The following is a 17,151-nucleotide window of genomic DNA, read 5'->3' on the forward strand; positions in this document are numbered from 1 at the left end:
TATACTCGTGAACAATACAGCTGGTGATTCCCAAGTCTGTACTGCTCAACTTTGTCAAAGTTCAAGGAATCTCTGAGACATGGAGAAGTTTGTTCCTTGAAGACATGAGGTAAAATGCTTAAATGTAGGTTTAGCCCCAGTGCATTTCTTTGCAAACTCTCACCCTTAGGAGGCATCTCAAACCATGGCATTTAAATTGAGTATGGAATTCAAGTGAGAGGGATATGCTATTTCCTGACTGAAAATATATTTTGTCCCAACAACATAACTTCTGATGGAATTAGCCTCAACTAAATCTCTGAAATTAGAAAATAATCAAATCTCACCAATTGGTCCTTTGTTCCAAAGTGCTTAGCAGTAAACCTGGGCAGCACTGCTGCCTCACAGTGCCAGACACCCGGATTCAATTCCTGACTCAGGCAACTGACTGTGTGGAGTTTGCACATTCTCCCCGTGTCTGTGTGGGTTTCCTCTGGGTACTCCGGTTTCCTCCCACAGTCCAAAGAGTGCGGGTCAGGTGAATTGGCCATGCTAAATTGCCCATAGAGTTACGTTAAAGGGGCAAATGTAGGGGTATGGGTGGGTTGCGCTACGGCGGGTCGGTGTGGACTTGTTGGGCCAAAGGGCCTGTTTCCACACTGTAAGTAATCTAATCTAAAAAAAACCTCCAGGGATGATGGTGGGAAGGTGGGTGGTCAAATCTGAGAAATATACACTCCAAGTGTTTCCAGTTTAAGGATTTTAGTGATGCAATGGAATCCAAGTCATTGCTTTTTTTAAATATATACCTTTAGGCAGGATTTCCCAAGAAAATAAGAAAGGCCAGGTGAAGCATTTACAGCACTAAAATGCGACGATCTGTCCATCACATTCTTCCCCCTCCCCCCACTGCCAACAATCTGATATCTCCAGCCAAATCCTTCAGTCTCTCTTCCCCACCTTAACCATTGGAGAACCAGTTTCCATGCAGTTAGGGCACCATACCCCTCCTCCACCTCAATCACCCAGAAGTCTTAGAGCCTGTAGCTCTCTAAAATTGTCAATTTGCTGCTTAAGTGAATAACTGACATTGCAGATCTACCTCTTTTTAAATAATGGCCAAATTTTTACTGACTTTAAAATCATAATGACCAGAAAATCCACAGTCACAGCTTCACATTGTTTGATACCTTGGGACAGTTGAAAGTTGTTAGGCAAATTGATCTTTCCACTTTTAACTGGCCTATATAACTAAAGACATTTTCAGATTATTGGAAAGAGTGAGTATGAATGATTAAAGTATGGCTTTTGTGAATGGTGTAATAACCATAGGGAAAGGGGTCAATCCACCACAGCACAGGAGAGATATTTAGGAAGGTAAGTTGTTAATAAAACTGTTCACCAAAGAATTCAGAAAGCAAATAGCTTTGAAGTAAACAGCTAGGATTGTTAATGTAAATACAGTAGATTGTTTTCAAAGGATTCAAGAACAGATAAATCATGAGATAATGTATCTTTGATGCAGGTAAACTGGAATCCTTAAGGGAAAATGCTTTTCAACCCAATAAAAGAGCTCAAAATGCCACAGTCAAATTGTATGGTTAAGATTGACTACCAGTGCTTTTTAAAAAATAAAGTCCGGTCCATCAGTTGTCTCATGTTTGTCTAAAGAATATTCTGATTTGTTACTAAAAGGGATATTGACCAGCAATTGATCCAGAGTGTACCAGACTGACAACTCAAAATCAGTGGGCAGCATCTTCCACATCGTGTGCAGACTTGGTTGTCAGTCTCAATGGGGTTTAGAAACCTCACTGTAAAGGAAACAATCACTCATTGGAACTTCGCCAAATCAGAGGGTGTGCTCATAAAATTAAGGATAGTGGGTGGGCTTTTGATTTTGGAGAGCAAACAGAAGCAGCATTAGGATGCCCTTACAGACAAGTGATAAATAGGGTGCCCCAGAGCAGAGGTACCCTCTCTCCAACATGTTCAAATGGAAAATAAAGAAAAGGCCTTTCTAGCCAAGTTATTGCTGCAGAGGGAAGTGGAAGGGAGCAGCTCCATATGTTGCAACATTCAAAAAAACATAAATGGTTTGGTGAATTCAAATGCATTTGATATTGCTCTTTAAAGATCATGGCCAAAACATGGAAAGCTTCTCCGAATATGAAATACATTAGCACTCAGTATTTGAGCAAATGCAGTGGGTGAAGAATCCCAGTTATGACACACTTCTGATATCCATCAAATATAATTGTGCGTTCTACCATTGTTCACTACCTTGATGGAATGTTCGCTACAGTGAAAAAAATGTTTGAGTTTACAGTAATTGCCATAATTTTCATCCTTCTACTTAAATCTAGAAAATGTCAATGATCCAAACGCATTACTGTTGGATCTACAGGGTGATTTTTACTGACAGGACCCAAGACTTACTGATATAAATATTATACACATCCTTCAGAACTTCAGAATTTGACAGTGAGTCTAATCTATACTAGGTAACTGTGTTATTCACAAACAAAAGGGAAAAATGTTTTCTCAGCTAGAACTGCTTCTTTTGGATATCAGAGGTGTGTCGCATTGACTTATGGAAAGTAGGGTGTGAATGTTTTGGGGATGTGGATTACCTACACTGACAACATTCTTCCCCCTCCCACCCAAGCTCCACTGGAAACTTTGTTGCCTTGTAACAAAATACCAGAGGGATAGCATTAATTGATTCAGAGTGAGATATCCACTCCCATCCAGCAGAAGTCCCACTCTGAAGAACTGTTGACAAATCCAGTTGGTCTGGTGGAGCTTAGCAGCACCAGTATTGCATAGTGGCCATAGCTAGAACTACAGGCCAGAGAATGCATGTTATGGAACACATACAAAAGTTGCTGAAAAAGATCAGCAGATCTGGCAGCATCTTTGAAGAAAAGTCAAAGTTAACGTTTCGGGTCCAGTGACCCTTCAACTCTGATTTTTCTTCACAGATGCTGCCAGACCTGCTGATCTTTTCGAGCAACTTCTGTTTTTGTTCCTGATTTATTGCATCCGCAGTTCTTTCAGATTTTATTTAAGAAATGTCATGGATCCTGGATTTCTCGCAAGAAGTTTGGACAGCTCTGTCTGCTGGACCAAAAAGAGGGTGCAGGGGTCATGTTTTGGAGAGTAACACTTTCTCCTCCATCCTGAATGAGTGCAGGTTAGGTTACCCACCTTGCTTCAGCATTCCTCTACAACATTTACTACCACAGTTCCTCTACCACAGTTATGACTGTGGTGTAAGCAAATAGGGCCCCTAAATGACCATTAATTCACCACCTAAGTTTCTCAATAGGTACAAGGACATGTGCAGTACCTGGAGGCTTAACTGACCCCCCCCCATAACATGATGGATGGATCTGAGATTGTGAGAACAAGATGGGCAGACCTCTAATATTATTTTTCTTGTAACAATAAGGGAGCCAAAAAATTGACTGCTGAAACTAACTAAACTGTTACATATTTCATCTCACAAAGGAATTATAAATGATCTGCTGCAACTTGCCTTAACTCCTGAATTATTCAGTCCCACAGCTTCTTTTTTTGTTTGAAGTAAAGCCATCCTCCTGTACCCCCCGGGGCAATACGTTCTAAGACCTACCCCTGGAAGCCCAAAACCATGAATAGTGGTGAACTCATTCACTTAAATGAGAAACGTACCTCCCTGGCAGCCCCCAGGTCTCTGGTTCTGGAAAGTTCCCTGTAATATATTCAGGCTATGGTAAACTGTGGGTAACAGAAACAGCGGTAACCGGACCCATGGATTCAGTGGGTCACCCTGTACAACAAATACAAGGCTGGCAGGGAGAAACTGTCTCAATCCATGTCTCAATTTAGTTCTGAAATTCTATAATCATGAAGTTTTTGTCAGTTAACCATATTTAAATAATATATTTCTCTTTCAATGATTTAAACTTAAGCAAAAAAAAATCATTTGTAAATGTAACTCACCTTTTCAGTGAGATGTAAATGTTGAAGTGTTGCACAAACCTTTAAGTTAAAAATATCAGATATTACCATTTTGTCAAAGATTTTTATTGTGTACTTATCAGGACATATTCACAAGAACATTTACATGCATGACACCTGTTTTAACTTAACAAATAGATGACAGTCATCTTCTGTTGTATACTTCAGGGCAATACCTTAACCAGAGACAACCAACCTGTTTAAATTTAAGCAAAACTTGACAGTTAACCACGTTAACCTCCACCAGCCACCATCGAATCATTTTATTATCCATGATGAGGCCTCTACCAATCAGAGTCCAATTGCCAGCCAAAGAGTACTGTCTTCTCATACAGTATAAACGTTAAATAAAAACTGAAATAGCCGTGGATGCTGGAAAACAGAAATTCCTGGAAAAGCTCAGCAGGCCTGGCAGCATCTGTGGAGAGAAACCAGATTAACATATCGTATCCAGCGACCTTTCCTTAGAACTGTTGGTAGCTCAGAAAATATTGATTTATATGCAGAAGATAGGTTGGGAGGAGGGAGTAAGGACTAAGCAATAGTTGGAAATCAAGCCCAAAGAGAGAGAAGAGCAGTTGGATAGATAAAGGCGTGGATACTGATCAGGCTAGGAGAATGAATAGCTATTAATGGGTACTGTTAGTGGCTAACAATGAGTACTGATTTTTTTTCTCTTAAGAATGAGTTAAATCAAAGGAAACAGCAGGTGAAGTCCAATTTTTTTCAGGGTTTGAAACGTAGCAAGTGGATGGATTGTCATACGGCCTATCTAGTCTTCACTGAGCAAGTTTCACAAACAGGCACAATGTATAATTGACAGCTGATTCACTATTCTTTTGTATCTCCTTTCATACTGAAGTTGAGTTTCAGCCCCAGTTTTTGCACAATTTTTCTTTACTATTTATGGAGACTATTTCCAGTGGCTGATTGTTTATGGGCAGCACGGGGGCACAGTGGTTAGCCCTGCTGCCAGGGTCCCAGGTTCGATTCCAGCCTTGGGTGACTGTCTGTGTGGAGTTTGCACATTCTCCCCGTGTCTGTGTGGGTTTCCTCCGGGTACTCCGGTTTCCTCCCACAGTCCAAAAATGTGCAGTTTAGGTGAATTGGCCATGCTAAATTGCCCATAGTGTTAGGTGAAGGGGTAAATATAGGGGAATGGGTCTGGGTGGGTTGCTCTTCGGAGGGTTGGTGTGGACTTGTTGGGCCGAAGGGCCTGTTTCCACACTGTAAGTAATCTAAGCTAATCTAGTTATATATTCACTAAAACATGCTCAATATTCCTGTGTTTCAGGCTTCAGAGTGGAATGAATCTGCAGATCTGTTTTGTTAATGACAGTGGAAGTGACAAGGACAGTGATGCAGACGACAGCAAGACTGAAACAAGCCTTGATACCCCTTTGTCGCCAATGGTATGTGCAACTACTTATTTCATTTTAACCAATTCTGCAGTTTCATAATTACAGAAATTGCATCTTCTACCTGCTGACCTGAACTATTACAAACTATATAACTGTTCCCTTAGCTCAGAGCAGCCCCTTTTTCAAGTCAAACCACCACCACCTCAAAAAACACTTTTCCTGCTTTCTCTTAACCACTCTATTTCCAACTTCTCAATCCATTAAAAGATCCAAGAAGCCCTCATCACCTCCCATCTCTAGATGCCTCTCTCATTATCTGACTCCTTAATGTGTATCTTGTGCCTTTCACATTGAGACTAAGCCTTCCATTTTCATGATCACTGCTTATGTCCAGTGAGATGAAGGTTATGTGATCCCTTGTTCTCATGACCAGCTCAGCCTGAGCTGCATGCTCAAATTCAACGACCACATCACATCGCAGCAACTGAACTTCACCCTGGGAGAAATTGCCAGATCAGAATCCTAATAATCATCAGGAGCTTGAAGGCACCTGACAAGGCACCTGGACCAACTGTTGAGCTAAGACAAGAACACTGTCATAACTGAACTCTCAAATCTGTTCAGCAAGATCTGGTCTGTGAAGGACATCTCAGAGGACTGGAGGTGAGTTCTAATTAGCATAGAACAATACAGCATAGTACAGTCCTTTCGGCCTTCAATGTTATGTCAGCCTTTTATCCTACTCTAAGATCAGACTAACCTACGTATCCTTCATTGTACTATATTCCACATGCCTATCCAAGAGTCGCTTTAATGTCTCTAAGTGATAAAGGAGGGGAACCCCCGTGACTGCAACAACTGAAGGCCATTACAATGCTGTCACTATCTGGCAAGGTCACCTGCATGGTATTCCTCAACAGATTGTAAGGAGATTTAGATATTAGCTTCTGAAGAATAGGTCAGTTTCCAGCTGGCAGAGTTTTATGTTCCGGTACATCATACCGCAGAGTGTCTGAAGCTTCATTGTCAACTTCATTGATTTCATGAAGACTTTTAATAATATCCATTAAAACTACTCTATTATATCACGCAATAGTACAGCATCCCAGAGTATTTGTTAATAACTTCATACCCATATACTATGACTCCAGTTGCTACATTAAGATCAGCACAAATGCTATAGACTCCATCATCATCATCACAGGAGCACAGCAAGGCTGCATACTCTCTCTGTTTTTGGTTTCTTTTGTTAATGAGATCATCATGAAAGCAATGATGGGTTCAGACAATGGCATCTTATGCCAAGATATTGGTTGGCAGACCTGAATTTCATCACGTTGTTAGCTATAGAATCTTAGACTCCAAGATGTGAGCTCCAGTCTTGGGAGTAATGGAACCAAGCCTGGACGTGACATCGGCTGTTTGTAGGTGGAGGTGGGTACTGCAGATGCTGGAGATTAGAGTGGTGCTGGAAAAGGACAGCAGGTCAGGCGACATCCGAGGAGCAGGAAAACCGACATTTCTGGCAAAAGCCCTTCATCGGGAATGAGGCTGGGAGCCTCCAAGGTGGAGAGATAAATGGGAGAGGGGTTGGGGCTAGAAGAAGATAGCTGAGAGTGCAGTTGGCGGATGGAGGTGGGGGTGGCAGTGATGGGTCAGAGGGTAGGGTGGAGCAGATAGGTGGGAAGGAAGATGCTCAGGTCATGAGGAAAGTGCTGAGCTGGACCCCAGCACTGTCCTCATGACCTGTCCCATCTATCAATCTTCCTTCCCATCTATCCACTCCACCCTCCACTCCGACCTTTCACGTTCACCCCCACCTCCATCCACTTATTGCATTCTCAGCTACTTCCCCCCACTGGCCTCACCTCCCCCCTCCCATTTATCTCTCCACCCCGGAGGCTCCCAACCTCATTCCTAATGAAGGACTTTTGCCCAAAATGTTAATTTTCCTGCTCCTCGGATGCTGCCTGACCTGCTGTGCTTTTCCAGAACCACTTTAATCAGCTATTTGTAAACAAAGGCAATGATGCATTGATGCTCAGAAGGCTCTCCCATCACCACCTGGCAACAGAACATCAAGAATATCAAACACTTGCCCTGCCTCAGAAGTAACATCTCCAAGGAGGGCAAAACAAATTGCCTTCTATCCAAGAATTGGCAAAGCAGCATCAGTCTTCTGGTGGTGTGGACATCCAACAACATCAATATGGCCATGAAGCTGCAATACTGCATGTCCATTGTGCTACCAAATGCAATCTGTGTCAGTGAGACATGGAACAGAGCAACAAAGCTGGATATCTTCCACCAGCATTGCCAATTTAAAATGATGGGCATCACATGGAGAGACAACATCACCATTTTAAAAAAATGCTGCAGAGAACTGGACAAAGGTGTCTTCAGGACATTGTGACAAACAACTGAAATTGTAGGGCATGTATTTTGCCTCCCAGGCAAACACCTAAGAACCAGCAAAGTACATTTGAGGACCTTGAAGAGTGGAGTGCAACGTGGGCTGGAGCAAAAGAATGTTGTTGGCCAGGGCTGGTGAAGGAACCTTGCCTCCCAGTGTCCAGTGTGGAATTGACGATCTAAGCCTAAGTAAGTGTTTTTGTCAATCTCGCTAGTCACAATATATTGATCACAATATTTGATCACTCCACCCTCCCCTATTGTCTCCCCTTTGTCATTCAGCACATGGAGAACACACAGCTTCTCTCTGTTCCATCCTTGTGCCCATGCTGATGCATGAAAGAAAGTATATGAAATACTGAAACCATTGATATTTTTACTGTTTTGTGTAACTTTTTTTTGAAGCCACCATTCTTGCCCCTGTTCAGTCTACTTCAGACTCCATTAGTTTGAGTGCAATCTGATGCAATGGTTGACCCATAGCTAAATTTTTAATTTGCTATCCTGTTTCTGACTAGGATGTCGTACCCAACCTCTTCAGCATTATTCCTCACCAGTTCTGTTAAAATCCTGTTGTTGCAAAACACTTGTATCACAAATTTTGCTTGACAGTGGAGAGATGAGCATTACCCAGTAGCCCTTGTACAACCATCCTGCCCTGTCCTGATCAGCCTTTAATTCTCCTTGCTGACTTCTAGGTCACTGAGTTGGGTTGCTTCATACCTCATTCTACCTCTGCAGCTTCTTCAGACAAATTTAGCCTACAGTCCTTTGAGTTTGGTTTGCATTGTTTCCATCCCTCCCTCCACTCAACCAAAAGTGAAATTGTCTTCCATAGTCTCTGGAAATCCTTTTTAAAACCACTCAATATTTTATTATCCCTTTGTTTGACTTCCACAGTTGCGTTATTTCCATCCCTTTTAACTTTGCCTTCTAATAATTCTGAGTTCTCCCTCAAAGACGTGGTTTTTGTTTCTCTCACCTGTGCAACGTCTTGAATATTTTGTACATTTAAAGTTTTTGTAGAAATGTAAACTCTTAAATATAAAAGTAGTTGATAATTCATTTTAGGGAATTATCTGAGTCAGTGTTCTTTGTGTCCCTGTTTTGAAGTCATTACGAATATTGTAAAGCCTGGATTTGTGCAGAAGTAATTTGGTTGTGAAGGTCAAGAGCAGATGTCCCATTTGCTGCTAATAACTAACCCAATTCTAATTGCACCAAGCAGTACTTAAATTGATGTCAGTCAAGTTCATATGATCATATTGAAACGAACAGAAACTGCAAAGGCAATGAGAAGTGTTAGGCAGGCATATTTTCTTTTAATATCATGCAAAAGTTGAATTAAGTTCTGCAGATGCAAAGCAAAGAGATAAGGAGGTTATTTGCTTAATTTTCACAAAATCTATTTTTGAATGATCAACGAAGCTCTTATTTTATGATGCTTGTGGCAGGTTCTGTTCTCTGTTACAATTAGTCTCCATTTACAAGTGCATCACAACAGCTCATTTCTTCCTTAGAGCAAACAGAGCTCGTCGTACTCTGACAGAGACACTACTGAAGAAGAGTCTGAGTCACTTGATGATATGGATTTTCTTACAAGACAGAAGAAATTGCAAGCTGAGGCTAAAATGGCTCTTGCTATGGCAAAACCAATGGCGAAAATGCAAGTTGAAGTCGAAAAGCAGAACCGAAAGAAGTCCCCTGTGGCTGATCTGGTAAGTATCCTGAAATATGGAATACAAATGCAAGATTCCAAATAAACATTTGGCCTCAACAATACCTGCCTGTGATTTGTGCACAAATGAAAGTACATTACAATACAAAAAATATGTTCCTCCCTGGTAACCAACAGCAACTTCAGCAATTGTCTGACTGTAGCATAAGTTTGAAGCTTTTCCATCCCTATCAGACGATTTTAAGTATGCTGATGTTGTGTATGCATTTGAAATAACAAACTGAATTGTCAATTTCTCTTTGCTATCTCAATGCATTCATGTTAATATACCAATTCAGTATGATTACATCTTCTGTCTATCACCATAATATCTCTGGATATAAACCAGGTGCTCAACCCTGCAGAGAAGGTGTAGGAATTACATCATGTTGACAAATGTGACCAATGTTTTGAATTACATCTTTCTTAGATTTTATTACAGTATGAAGTATGGTGGGGAGGTGATGGCCTAGTGGTATTATTGCTGGACAATTAACCCAGAGACCCAGGTAATGTGCTGGGGACCTGGGTTTGAATCCCGCCATGGCAATTGGTAGAATTTGAATTCAATAAATATCAGTAAGAGTTTAATGATGACCATGAATCCATTGTCAATTATCGGAAAAACCCACCTCGTTCGCTAATGTCCTTTAGGAAGGCAAACTGCCATCCTTACCTGATCTGGACTACGCGTGACTCCAGACCCACAGCAAAGTGGATGACTCTTAACTGCCCTTTGGCAATTAGAGATGGGTAATAAATGCTGGCTAGCCAGTGACCCTCTCATCCTATGAGTGAATAAAGAAAAACAAAATGAGCATTTCATTCATTTGGTTTCTAAGTTTGCAATCAAATGTTTGTGTACAAATTCAAAGATTGAAAGCAAACTCAATTTGACACTAGAGATGTTGAGAGATATCACGTACACTCATGATGTGTTTTTCCTTTTCATTTATCCAAGAAAATCTTCTCTGGTGTTGCTCCTGATAACTCAGCTTGAAACATTGCTTTCAGGACAAGAGTATTATTCCAACAGCTATGATTTGAGGTTTTTACACCTTGTCTTGCTCTGTACTTTTTGATTCTGAATTCCAATGTCATTCTCTTTGCTGAGCCTGAGTTCCCTAACATCGTTCTTTTTGATCCAGATACGCTTTCAGCAACATATCCAGGCTGACTCCGTGAAGTTGTCTGTTCTTTACTTAAGTGCCTAGAAATTGTCCTTTGGCTCCAGATCATCTCCTCCCATCCAAAGCAATCAGAATAGTGAGTCACTTAGAGGGAAATATGCAGATGGTAGCATTCTCTTGCATCTATGGTTGTCGTTCTTCTAGGTAGTTGAGGTGACGGGTTTGGAAGGTATTGCCAAGGAAGCCTTAATGATTTACAACAGTGCGTCTTGAATATGGTACACGCTCCTACTGCCATGCTCACTGATGGTGGGAAAGGAAGACTGGAGGTTATAATGATTCACTGTGACTCAACTTGGAGAAATAAAATTTAGCATTAATATTGAATACTAGGTAGTGCCTCAAACATTGGGAGTTTTCTTTCATCGAATTCTTAATACTAGCTAAACTAGAAAACAGCTCCTTTCTCATTTGTGCCTTTTTATACTTAGTTATTTCAATAGTGAAATTATAAATATAAACCAAATTTATATGCATTACATCAGAAACTGACATTGCCCAAATAATTTGAGTATGGGCTAGCTAAAAATTTGGAACGTATGCATGAGTGATTATTATCTGAATTTCCTAAAAGTTGTACTCAAACCAAAAATAATTTGCAGAAAACTAAAATTAAAGTAACCTCTGCAAATATGTGCAGTCTCTCCTGCATAACATTTTGATTTGATTTGATTTATTATGTCACATGTACTGAGATATAGTGAAAAGTGTTGTTTTGCATGCTAGCCAGACAAATCATACCTGACATAAGTACATCAGGGTAATCGAATAGAATGCCAAATATGGTGTTACAGTTGCAGTGAAGGTGCAGAAAAAGATCAACTCTAATATGAGAGGTCCATTTATAAGTCTGATAAGAAGCTGGGGAAGAAGCTGTTATTAATCTACTAGTATGTGTTTTCAAACCTTTGTATCTTCTACACGATGGAAGAGGTTGGGAGAGAGTATAACCAAGTATCAACCAAATCCTGAATATCTGATTTAATTTCAATCCACTATCTCCTCTTAAATCCCAAAGTAGTGTTTAATTTTCCAGAAGCATATCAGTTCACATGTCATATTCTAAATGACTGCTCATAATTTCAAGTGTTTTTCTTTCATTTCTCTACAAATGGTTTAAGCTGTAGCCATAGGATACTAAATGTGTTTTTGCTAAATTAACTGTGACGACAGAACGCTGATGCTGAACTTTCAGTTTAGCTGAGATATCACTAAAGTGGGCAGATGTGAATCTTCATTACATTGGATTTTTCACATTATCCAATTTGAGAGAAAGTTTAAAGCTTGATGAAATTGGCATGACGTTTTAAAAATAAAGCTCTAATCTAATTATTGAAAGATCAGCAGCTTTGTCGCTCACTATGTCTCTACAAATGTCCATATACACTTATTCTTTCTGAAGATTTATCTTATGAAACACAAACCTGACAATTTGGAAGCTCACACTCCAGTTCCATTTGCTAAAGCATGCTTAACAGTAATGGTTTGTGTAGATTGGATTCTGAATATGTGTTGGTTTGGTTATTGTAGTACTCTGTGACAGGATGTGGTTTAAGAAGGGTATAAGGCCACAAAATATAAGATGGAATAGAATATCTTTTATTGTCATGTGCAGGTGCGCAGTGAAAAGTTTCCAGTGTTGCCTCTCATGGCGCCATCTTAGGTGCAAAAAGAGGAATAAAAAAGATGTTGTATTACCTTACAGAAATTCATAGTATAAGTTAGAAATAAGACATTGTTAAAAGGATAAACATTACAGTTAGATAAACAAATTACAGATCAACATTACATTGCAGTAGCTTAGTGTAGGGGCTTCCAAATGTGGTCTGACTGTCCTTGCAAACTGCTGACAGCCTGCACCAGACTACAGTCCAATAACCATTTCTGCTCCACTTCAGGCCTCCAGCCCGCTTCACCCCAGCTCTCAGCAGGTCCATGTTGCTCGAAGTCTCCAAGCCTACTCTGCACCACTCTAGGCCTCCAGCATGCTCCAACCCAGTTCTCAGCTGCTCCACGCCACTCTGGAAGACCATGATCGTGAACATTTATGCACCTGACACTTTCCAGGCAGGGTCAGACGGGGGTGTGGGGGCTCGCGCGCAGTGCGCTGCTGCCTAGTTTCCTGAATGGGGAGCGGACTTAGCAAGTGCTTGCTGTGTCAATCCCATTGAACAGATTGGGGCAGAATGGGGGCGGGGAGCGGGGAGGCTTCAGCAGAACTGCAGGTCCCTTACACACAAGTGTGTGTCTGCTCAGAAACAAACCCTGAGACAGAGAGAGACACCAAGACAGCCAGAGTGAGGAAAAAGAAAACTTCAGAAAATTCCGAGCCCCAAAGACGAGGCATTGAATCAATTAACTGAATAATCAATTATCCAGATGAAATAATGCCTGCCCATCTCATTTGGACCATTGAGGTTCTTCTGTATATGGATTTCAGTAAGGCGTTTGATAAAGTTCCCACGGTAGGCTATTGCACAAAATACAGAAGCATGGGATTGAGAGTGATTTAGCAGTTTGGATCAGACATTGGCTAGATGAAAGAAGACAAAGGGTGGTAGTTGATGGGAAATATTCATCCTGTGGGTTACCGCAAGCATCTGTTTTGGGTCCACTGTTGTTTGTTATTTATATAAATGACCTGGATGAGGGGATGGAAGGATGGGTTAGTAAATTTACGGATGACACTAAGGTCAGTAGAGTTGTGGATAATGACGAAGAATGTTGTAGGTTACAGAGAGACATAGGTAAGCTGCAGATCTTGGCTGAGAGCTGGCAAATTGAGTTTAATGCAGGAAAATGTGAGATGATTCACTTTGGAAGGAGTAACAGGAATGCAGAGTATTGGACTAATGGAAAGATTCTTGGTAGTGTAGATGAGCAGAGAGATCTCGGTGTCCAAATGCATAGATCCCTGAAAATCACCACCCAGGTTGATAGGGTTGTTAAAAGAAGGCGTACGGTGTGTTAGCTTTTATTGGTAGAGGCATTGAGGTTTGAAGCCACGAGGTCATGCTGCAGCTATACAAAACTCTGGTGCGGCGGCACTTGCAGTATTGTGTACAGTTCTGGTCACCACATTATAGGAAGGATGTGGAAGCTTTGGAAAGGGTGCAGAGGAGATTTACTGGGATGTTGCCTGGAATGGAGAGAAGATCGTACGAGGAAAGGCTGAGGGACTTGAGGCTGTTTTTGTTAGAAGACGGTTGAGTGGTGACTTAATTGAGACATAGAAGATAATCAGAGGGTTAGATACGGTGGACATAAGAGCCTTTTTCCTCGGATGGCGATGGCTTGCATGAGGGGACATAGCTTTAAATTGAGGGGTGCCAGATAATAGGTCAGAGGTAGTTAATTAACTGAGTGTAGTAGGGATGTGGAACGCACTGCCTGCAACAGTAGTAGACTCGGCAATATTAAGAGCATTTAAATAGTCATTGGATAGGCATATGGACGAGAATGGAATAGTGTAGGTTATATGGGCTTCAGATTGGTTCCACAGACGTATGCAACATTGAGGGCTGAAGGGCCTGTATTGTGCTGTAATGTTCTATGATTGAGAAGGTTAGTGCATGAGAAATACCTGAAAATTGGAATAGAATAGAGAAAATGTGAAAAAGATGGAATTAAATGCTATTTACCTGAATGCAGAAAGTGTTTGTGACAAAGTGGATGAATTAGTGACACAAATAGAAATAAATGAGAATGATGTAACATGATACTGTTACAGTGACATGCTTACAAGGTGACCAAAGCTAGGAACTGAATAGTCAAATGCATTTGATATTTTGAGAGCAGGTGGAGGGCTCTGTTAATAAAGATCAGTGATGCAGCAAGAAATAATCTTTGCCCAGATGATCATGAAATAGTATCCATTTGGGTGGGAGTAAGAAATAGCAAGGGAAAGTAGTTTACAGATTGCTCACAGTAGCTGCACTGTAGGTCAGAGAATACATTAATAAAAAATATTATGTTATAATTTGCAGGTAATTTTATTCTTATAGATTGGAAAATTTGAATTAGCAAAGATTGCTTTGCGAACAAGTTCATTCAGTGAGACAGTTTTTTAGAACAATACATTCTGTATTGAATCACACAGCTGGCTACTTTAGAACTGGTAGTATGCAATGAGACAAGATTATTTAATGATCTCATAGTCAAAAATCCTCTGGGGAAGAGTGTTCACAACATGATAAAATTTCACATTCAATTTGAGGTTGAGAAACCTGCATCTGAAACAATCTTCTGTGTTATCAAAGGCGATTAGAAGGATATAAAGGTAAAGTTAGCTCAAGTGGAATGGGAAAAGGTTCTTGGGTAAAATCGTAGGGGCAGTGACAGACATTTAATGAAATATTTTGTAATTCTATACATATATATTCCATTGTGAAAGAAAGACTCAGTAAAAAGGATGAACCATTCGTGCCTAACTGAGGAAACTAAGGAGGGTGTCAAATTGAGAAGGAAATGTTGCAAATATTAATCGTTGGTTTGATGTTGGGGGCAATTAGAAAAGAACAAGGAAAAGGTAAAATAATAATAAAGAGGGAGAAATAAGTAACTCTAGTGAATCTTTCTTATTCCTCCTTCTAATGACTAGTAAAGGTATAGAGTTCAAAACTGTACACAATCTTCCAGAATAAACACAAAATATTTTGCAGAGCTTTTGTGGTGCAGAGGTATTGTCCGTATCTTGTGAGCCAGGTGGCCTAGGTTCAAGTCCCACCTGCTCCAGTGATAACATCCCTGAACAGGCTGATCAGAAAACATCTAAAAGCCAAATTCTGCAGCTGCTGGAAATCTGTAACAAACAGAATGCTGGAGAAACTCAGCAGGACTGGCAGCATCTTTGGAGCATTTTGATTCCAGTTTGACTCTTCCTCAGTTCTGTTAACAATCATCCAGATATGGTTTTGCCAGAACTGTCGCATTATTATACTCCAACAATGGCCAGAGTACTAGGAACCGTAAATGCGTACCAATCATGAGGGTATTTCGTTCTCTGACGAAGCAAATCCCAATAATGATGATACACACATCTCTAATATTTACAGATGAAATTTAAATTTGAAAAACACTTGTGCCACCTTTGTGTGCTCAAGTCTGGTGTTAATTGCAATTCAATGCCAAAGCACTGTATGTTGTCAAGAAGGAGTTAGATATAGTTCTTAGGGCTAACAAGGTCAAAGTGTATGGGGAGAAAGCAAGAACAAGGTTCTGAGGTTGAATGGTCAGCCATGATAAAGGACTGAAGAACCTACTCCTCCCCTATTTTCAATGCTTCTATGTTTAAGCAAAATAAGGTTGAGCATTCATGTTGAGCATCAGTCCACAATACAGAATTGGCAGTGATGTTGGGCTAGATGGAAACGTCAATCACAGATGCTACCAGAGAAAGTTGCAAGAAAAAGAAAAAACTGCCAATTGGAAGATTCTCCAATTGAGGTTCAGTCATATTATTGCAGAAAAAGCTTTACTTTGATGTTATTTATCTATTTTCACATTGCTACCAAGTGTTGTTCAATTATCTTTAACTATAAACAATTATTTGTCCATAAATAGATATTAATTCCAAATAAATGGGTATCAGTCCTAAATGGAAATTGTGACCATTTGCATACTTGAGTCACATTTGAATGTTTTTGATCTGCTGAGCTCCCATTTCAGGCAGAAAGCAGCAGAGAATCAGCCTGGAAGCTGACAGCCAGCCTGCAGCAAGGTAAACTCAGCAGGAAGGTCTCTACAATAGCAGTCTCATTGTCACTTCTCTTCAGAGGCAACATTTCCCTCCAGGAAACATTCTGAAAATGTTGCTTTGAGGACCTGTTTGGCTTCCTGATATCTTGCTTGCCGGAGTGACCATGGTAGACACCTCACTAGAATGAGTTAAAAAAAGACCAGCGTGAGACCCTGACTCTATTTATTGATGAGGTTTCTGCTGGAGTCCAATGGAAGCTTACCCTCCAGTAACACCAGCAGTGTTAAAATGGAAATGCAGCAGGAGCAAAACTGCAAATTCATCCACTCGATTTTAACTGTTCCTTTGCTCCTTTCCCAGGGATCGAATGGGCTTTGTCCTCCACATTTAATGGTTTTGTTTCTCCTGAAGTCTGATATATTGGCAGGAGGAGGCCAAATCAACCATCTACTTGTTCTTCAATCATTATGGAGCGTTTCAATAACTTCCTTTGTGTTTGCTGCCAAACAAAAGCAGTTTGGTTTCAGTTAAGATAATGCAGATACCATCAAGAAAGCTTGACTTTATAACTCATCCAACAAAATATGTAGAATGGGACTGAGAGTCCTTTTTTTTTAAAGTAATCGTAAATCAGTCACTTCAAGTACAGGTTTGTTACATGTGGCAAAATATCAGTTTTGAGTTTGATTGTTCTACCATAATAACTTTCCTTCACTCCATTTAAAATCTTTTCATGCACCTGGTTCTTTGTTACTTTACAAACAGCATCTATAATTCATATTTCAGAGT

General features: G+C 40.4%; 1 protein-coding gene across 2 annotated transcripts in view; it reads left to right on the forward strand.

Annotated features, from left to right (window-relative positions):
* schip1 (schwannomin interacting protein 1) overlaps window positions 1–17,151 on the forward strand; it is an 809,528-nt gene that overhangs the window by 765,022 nt on the left and 27,355 nt on the right. For both annotated transcript variants that reach the window (XM_043702129.1, XM_043702130.1), the window contains 2 exons: window positions 5,279–5,396; window positions 9,278–9,475. In XM_043702129.1, the coding sequence (XP_043558064.1) occupies window positions 5,279–5,396; window positions 9,278–9,475 (316 nt within the window). The remainder of the gene's footprint in view (window positions 1–5,278; window positions 5,397–9,277; window positions 9,476–17,151) is intronic.

Source organism: Chiloscyllium plagiosum, chromosome 13 (genome assembly GCF_004010195.1).
Source record: "Chiloscyllium plagiosum isolate BGI_BamShark_2017 chromosome 13, ASM401019v2, whole genome shotgun sequence".
NCBI lineage: Eukaryota > Metazoa > Chordata > Chondrichthyes > Orectolobiformes > Hemiscylliidae > Chiloscyllium > Chiloscyllium plagiosum.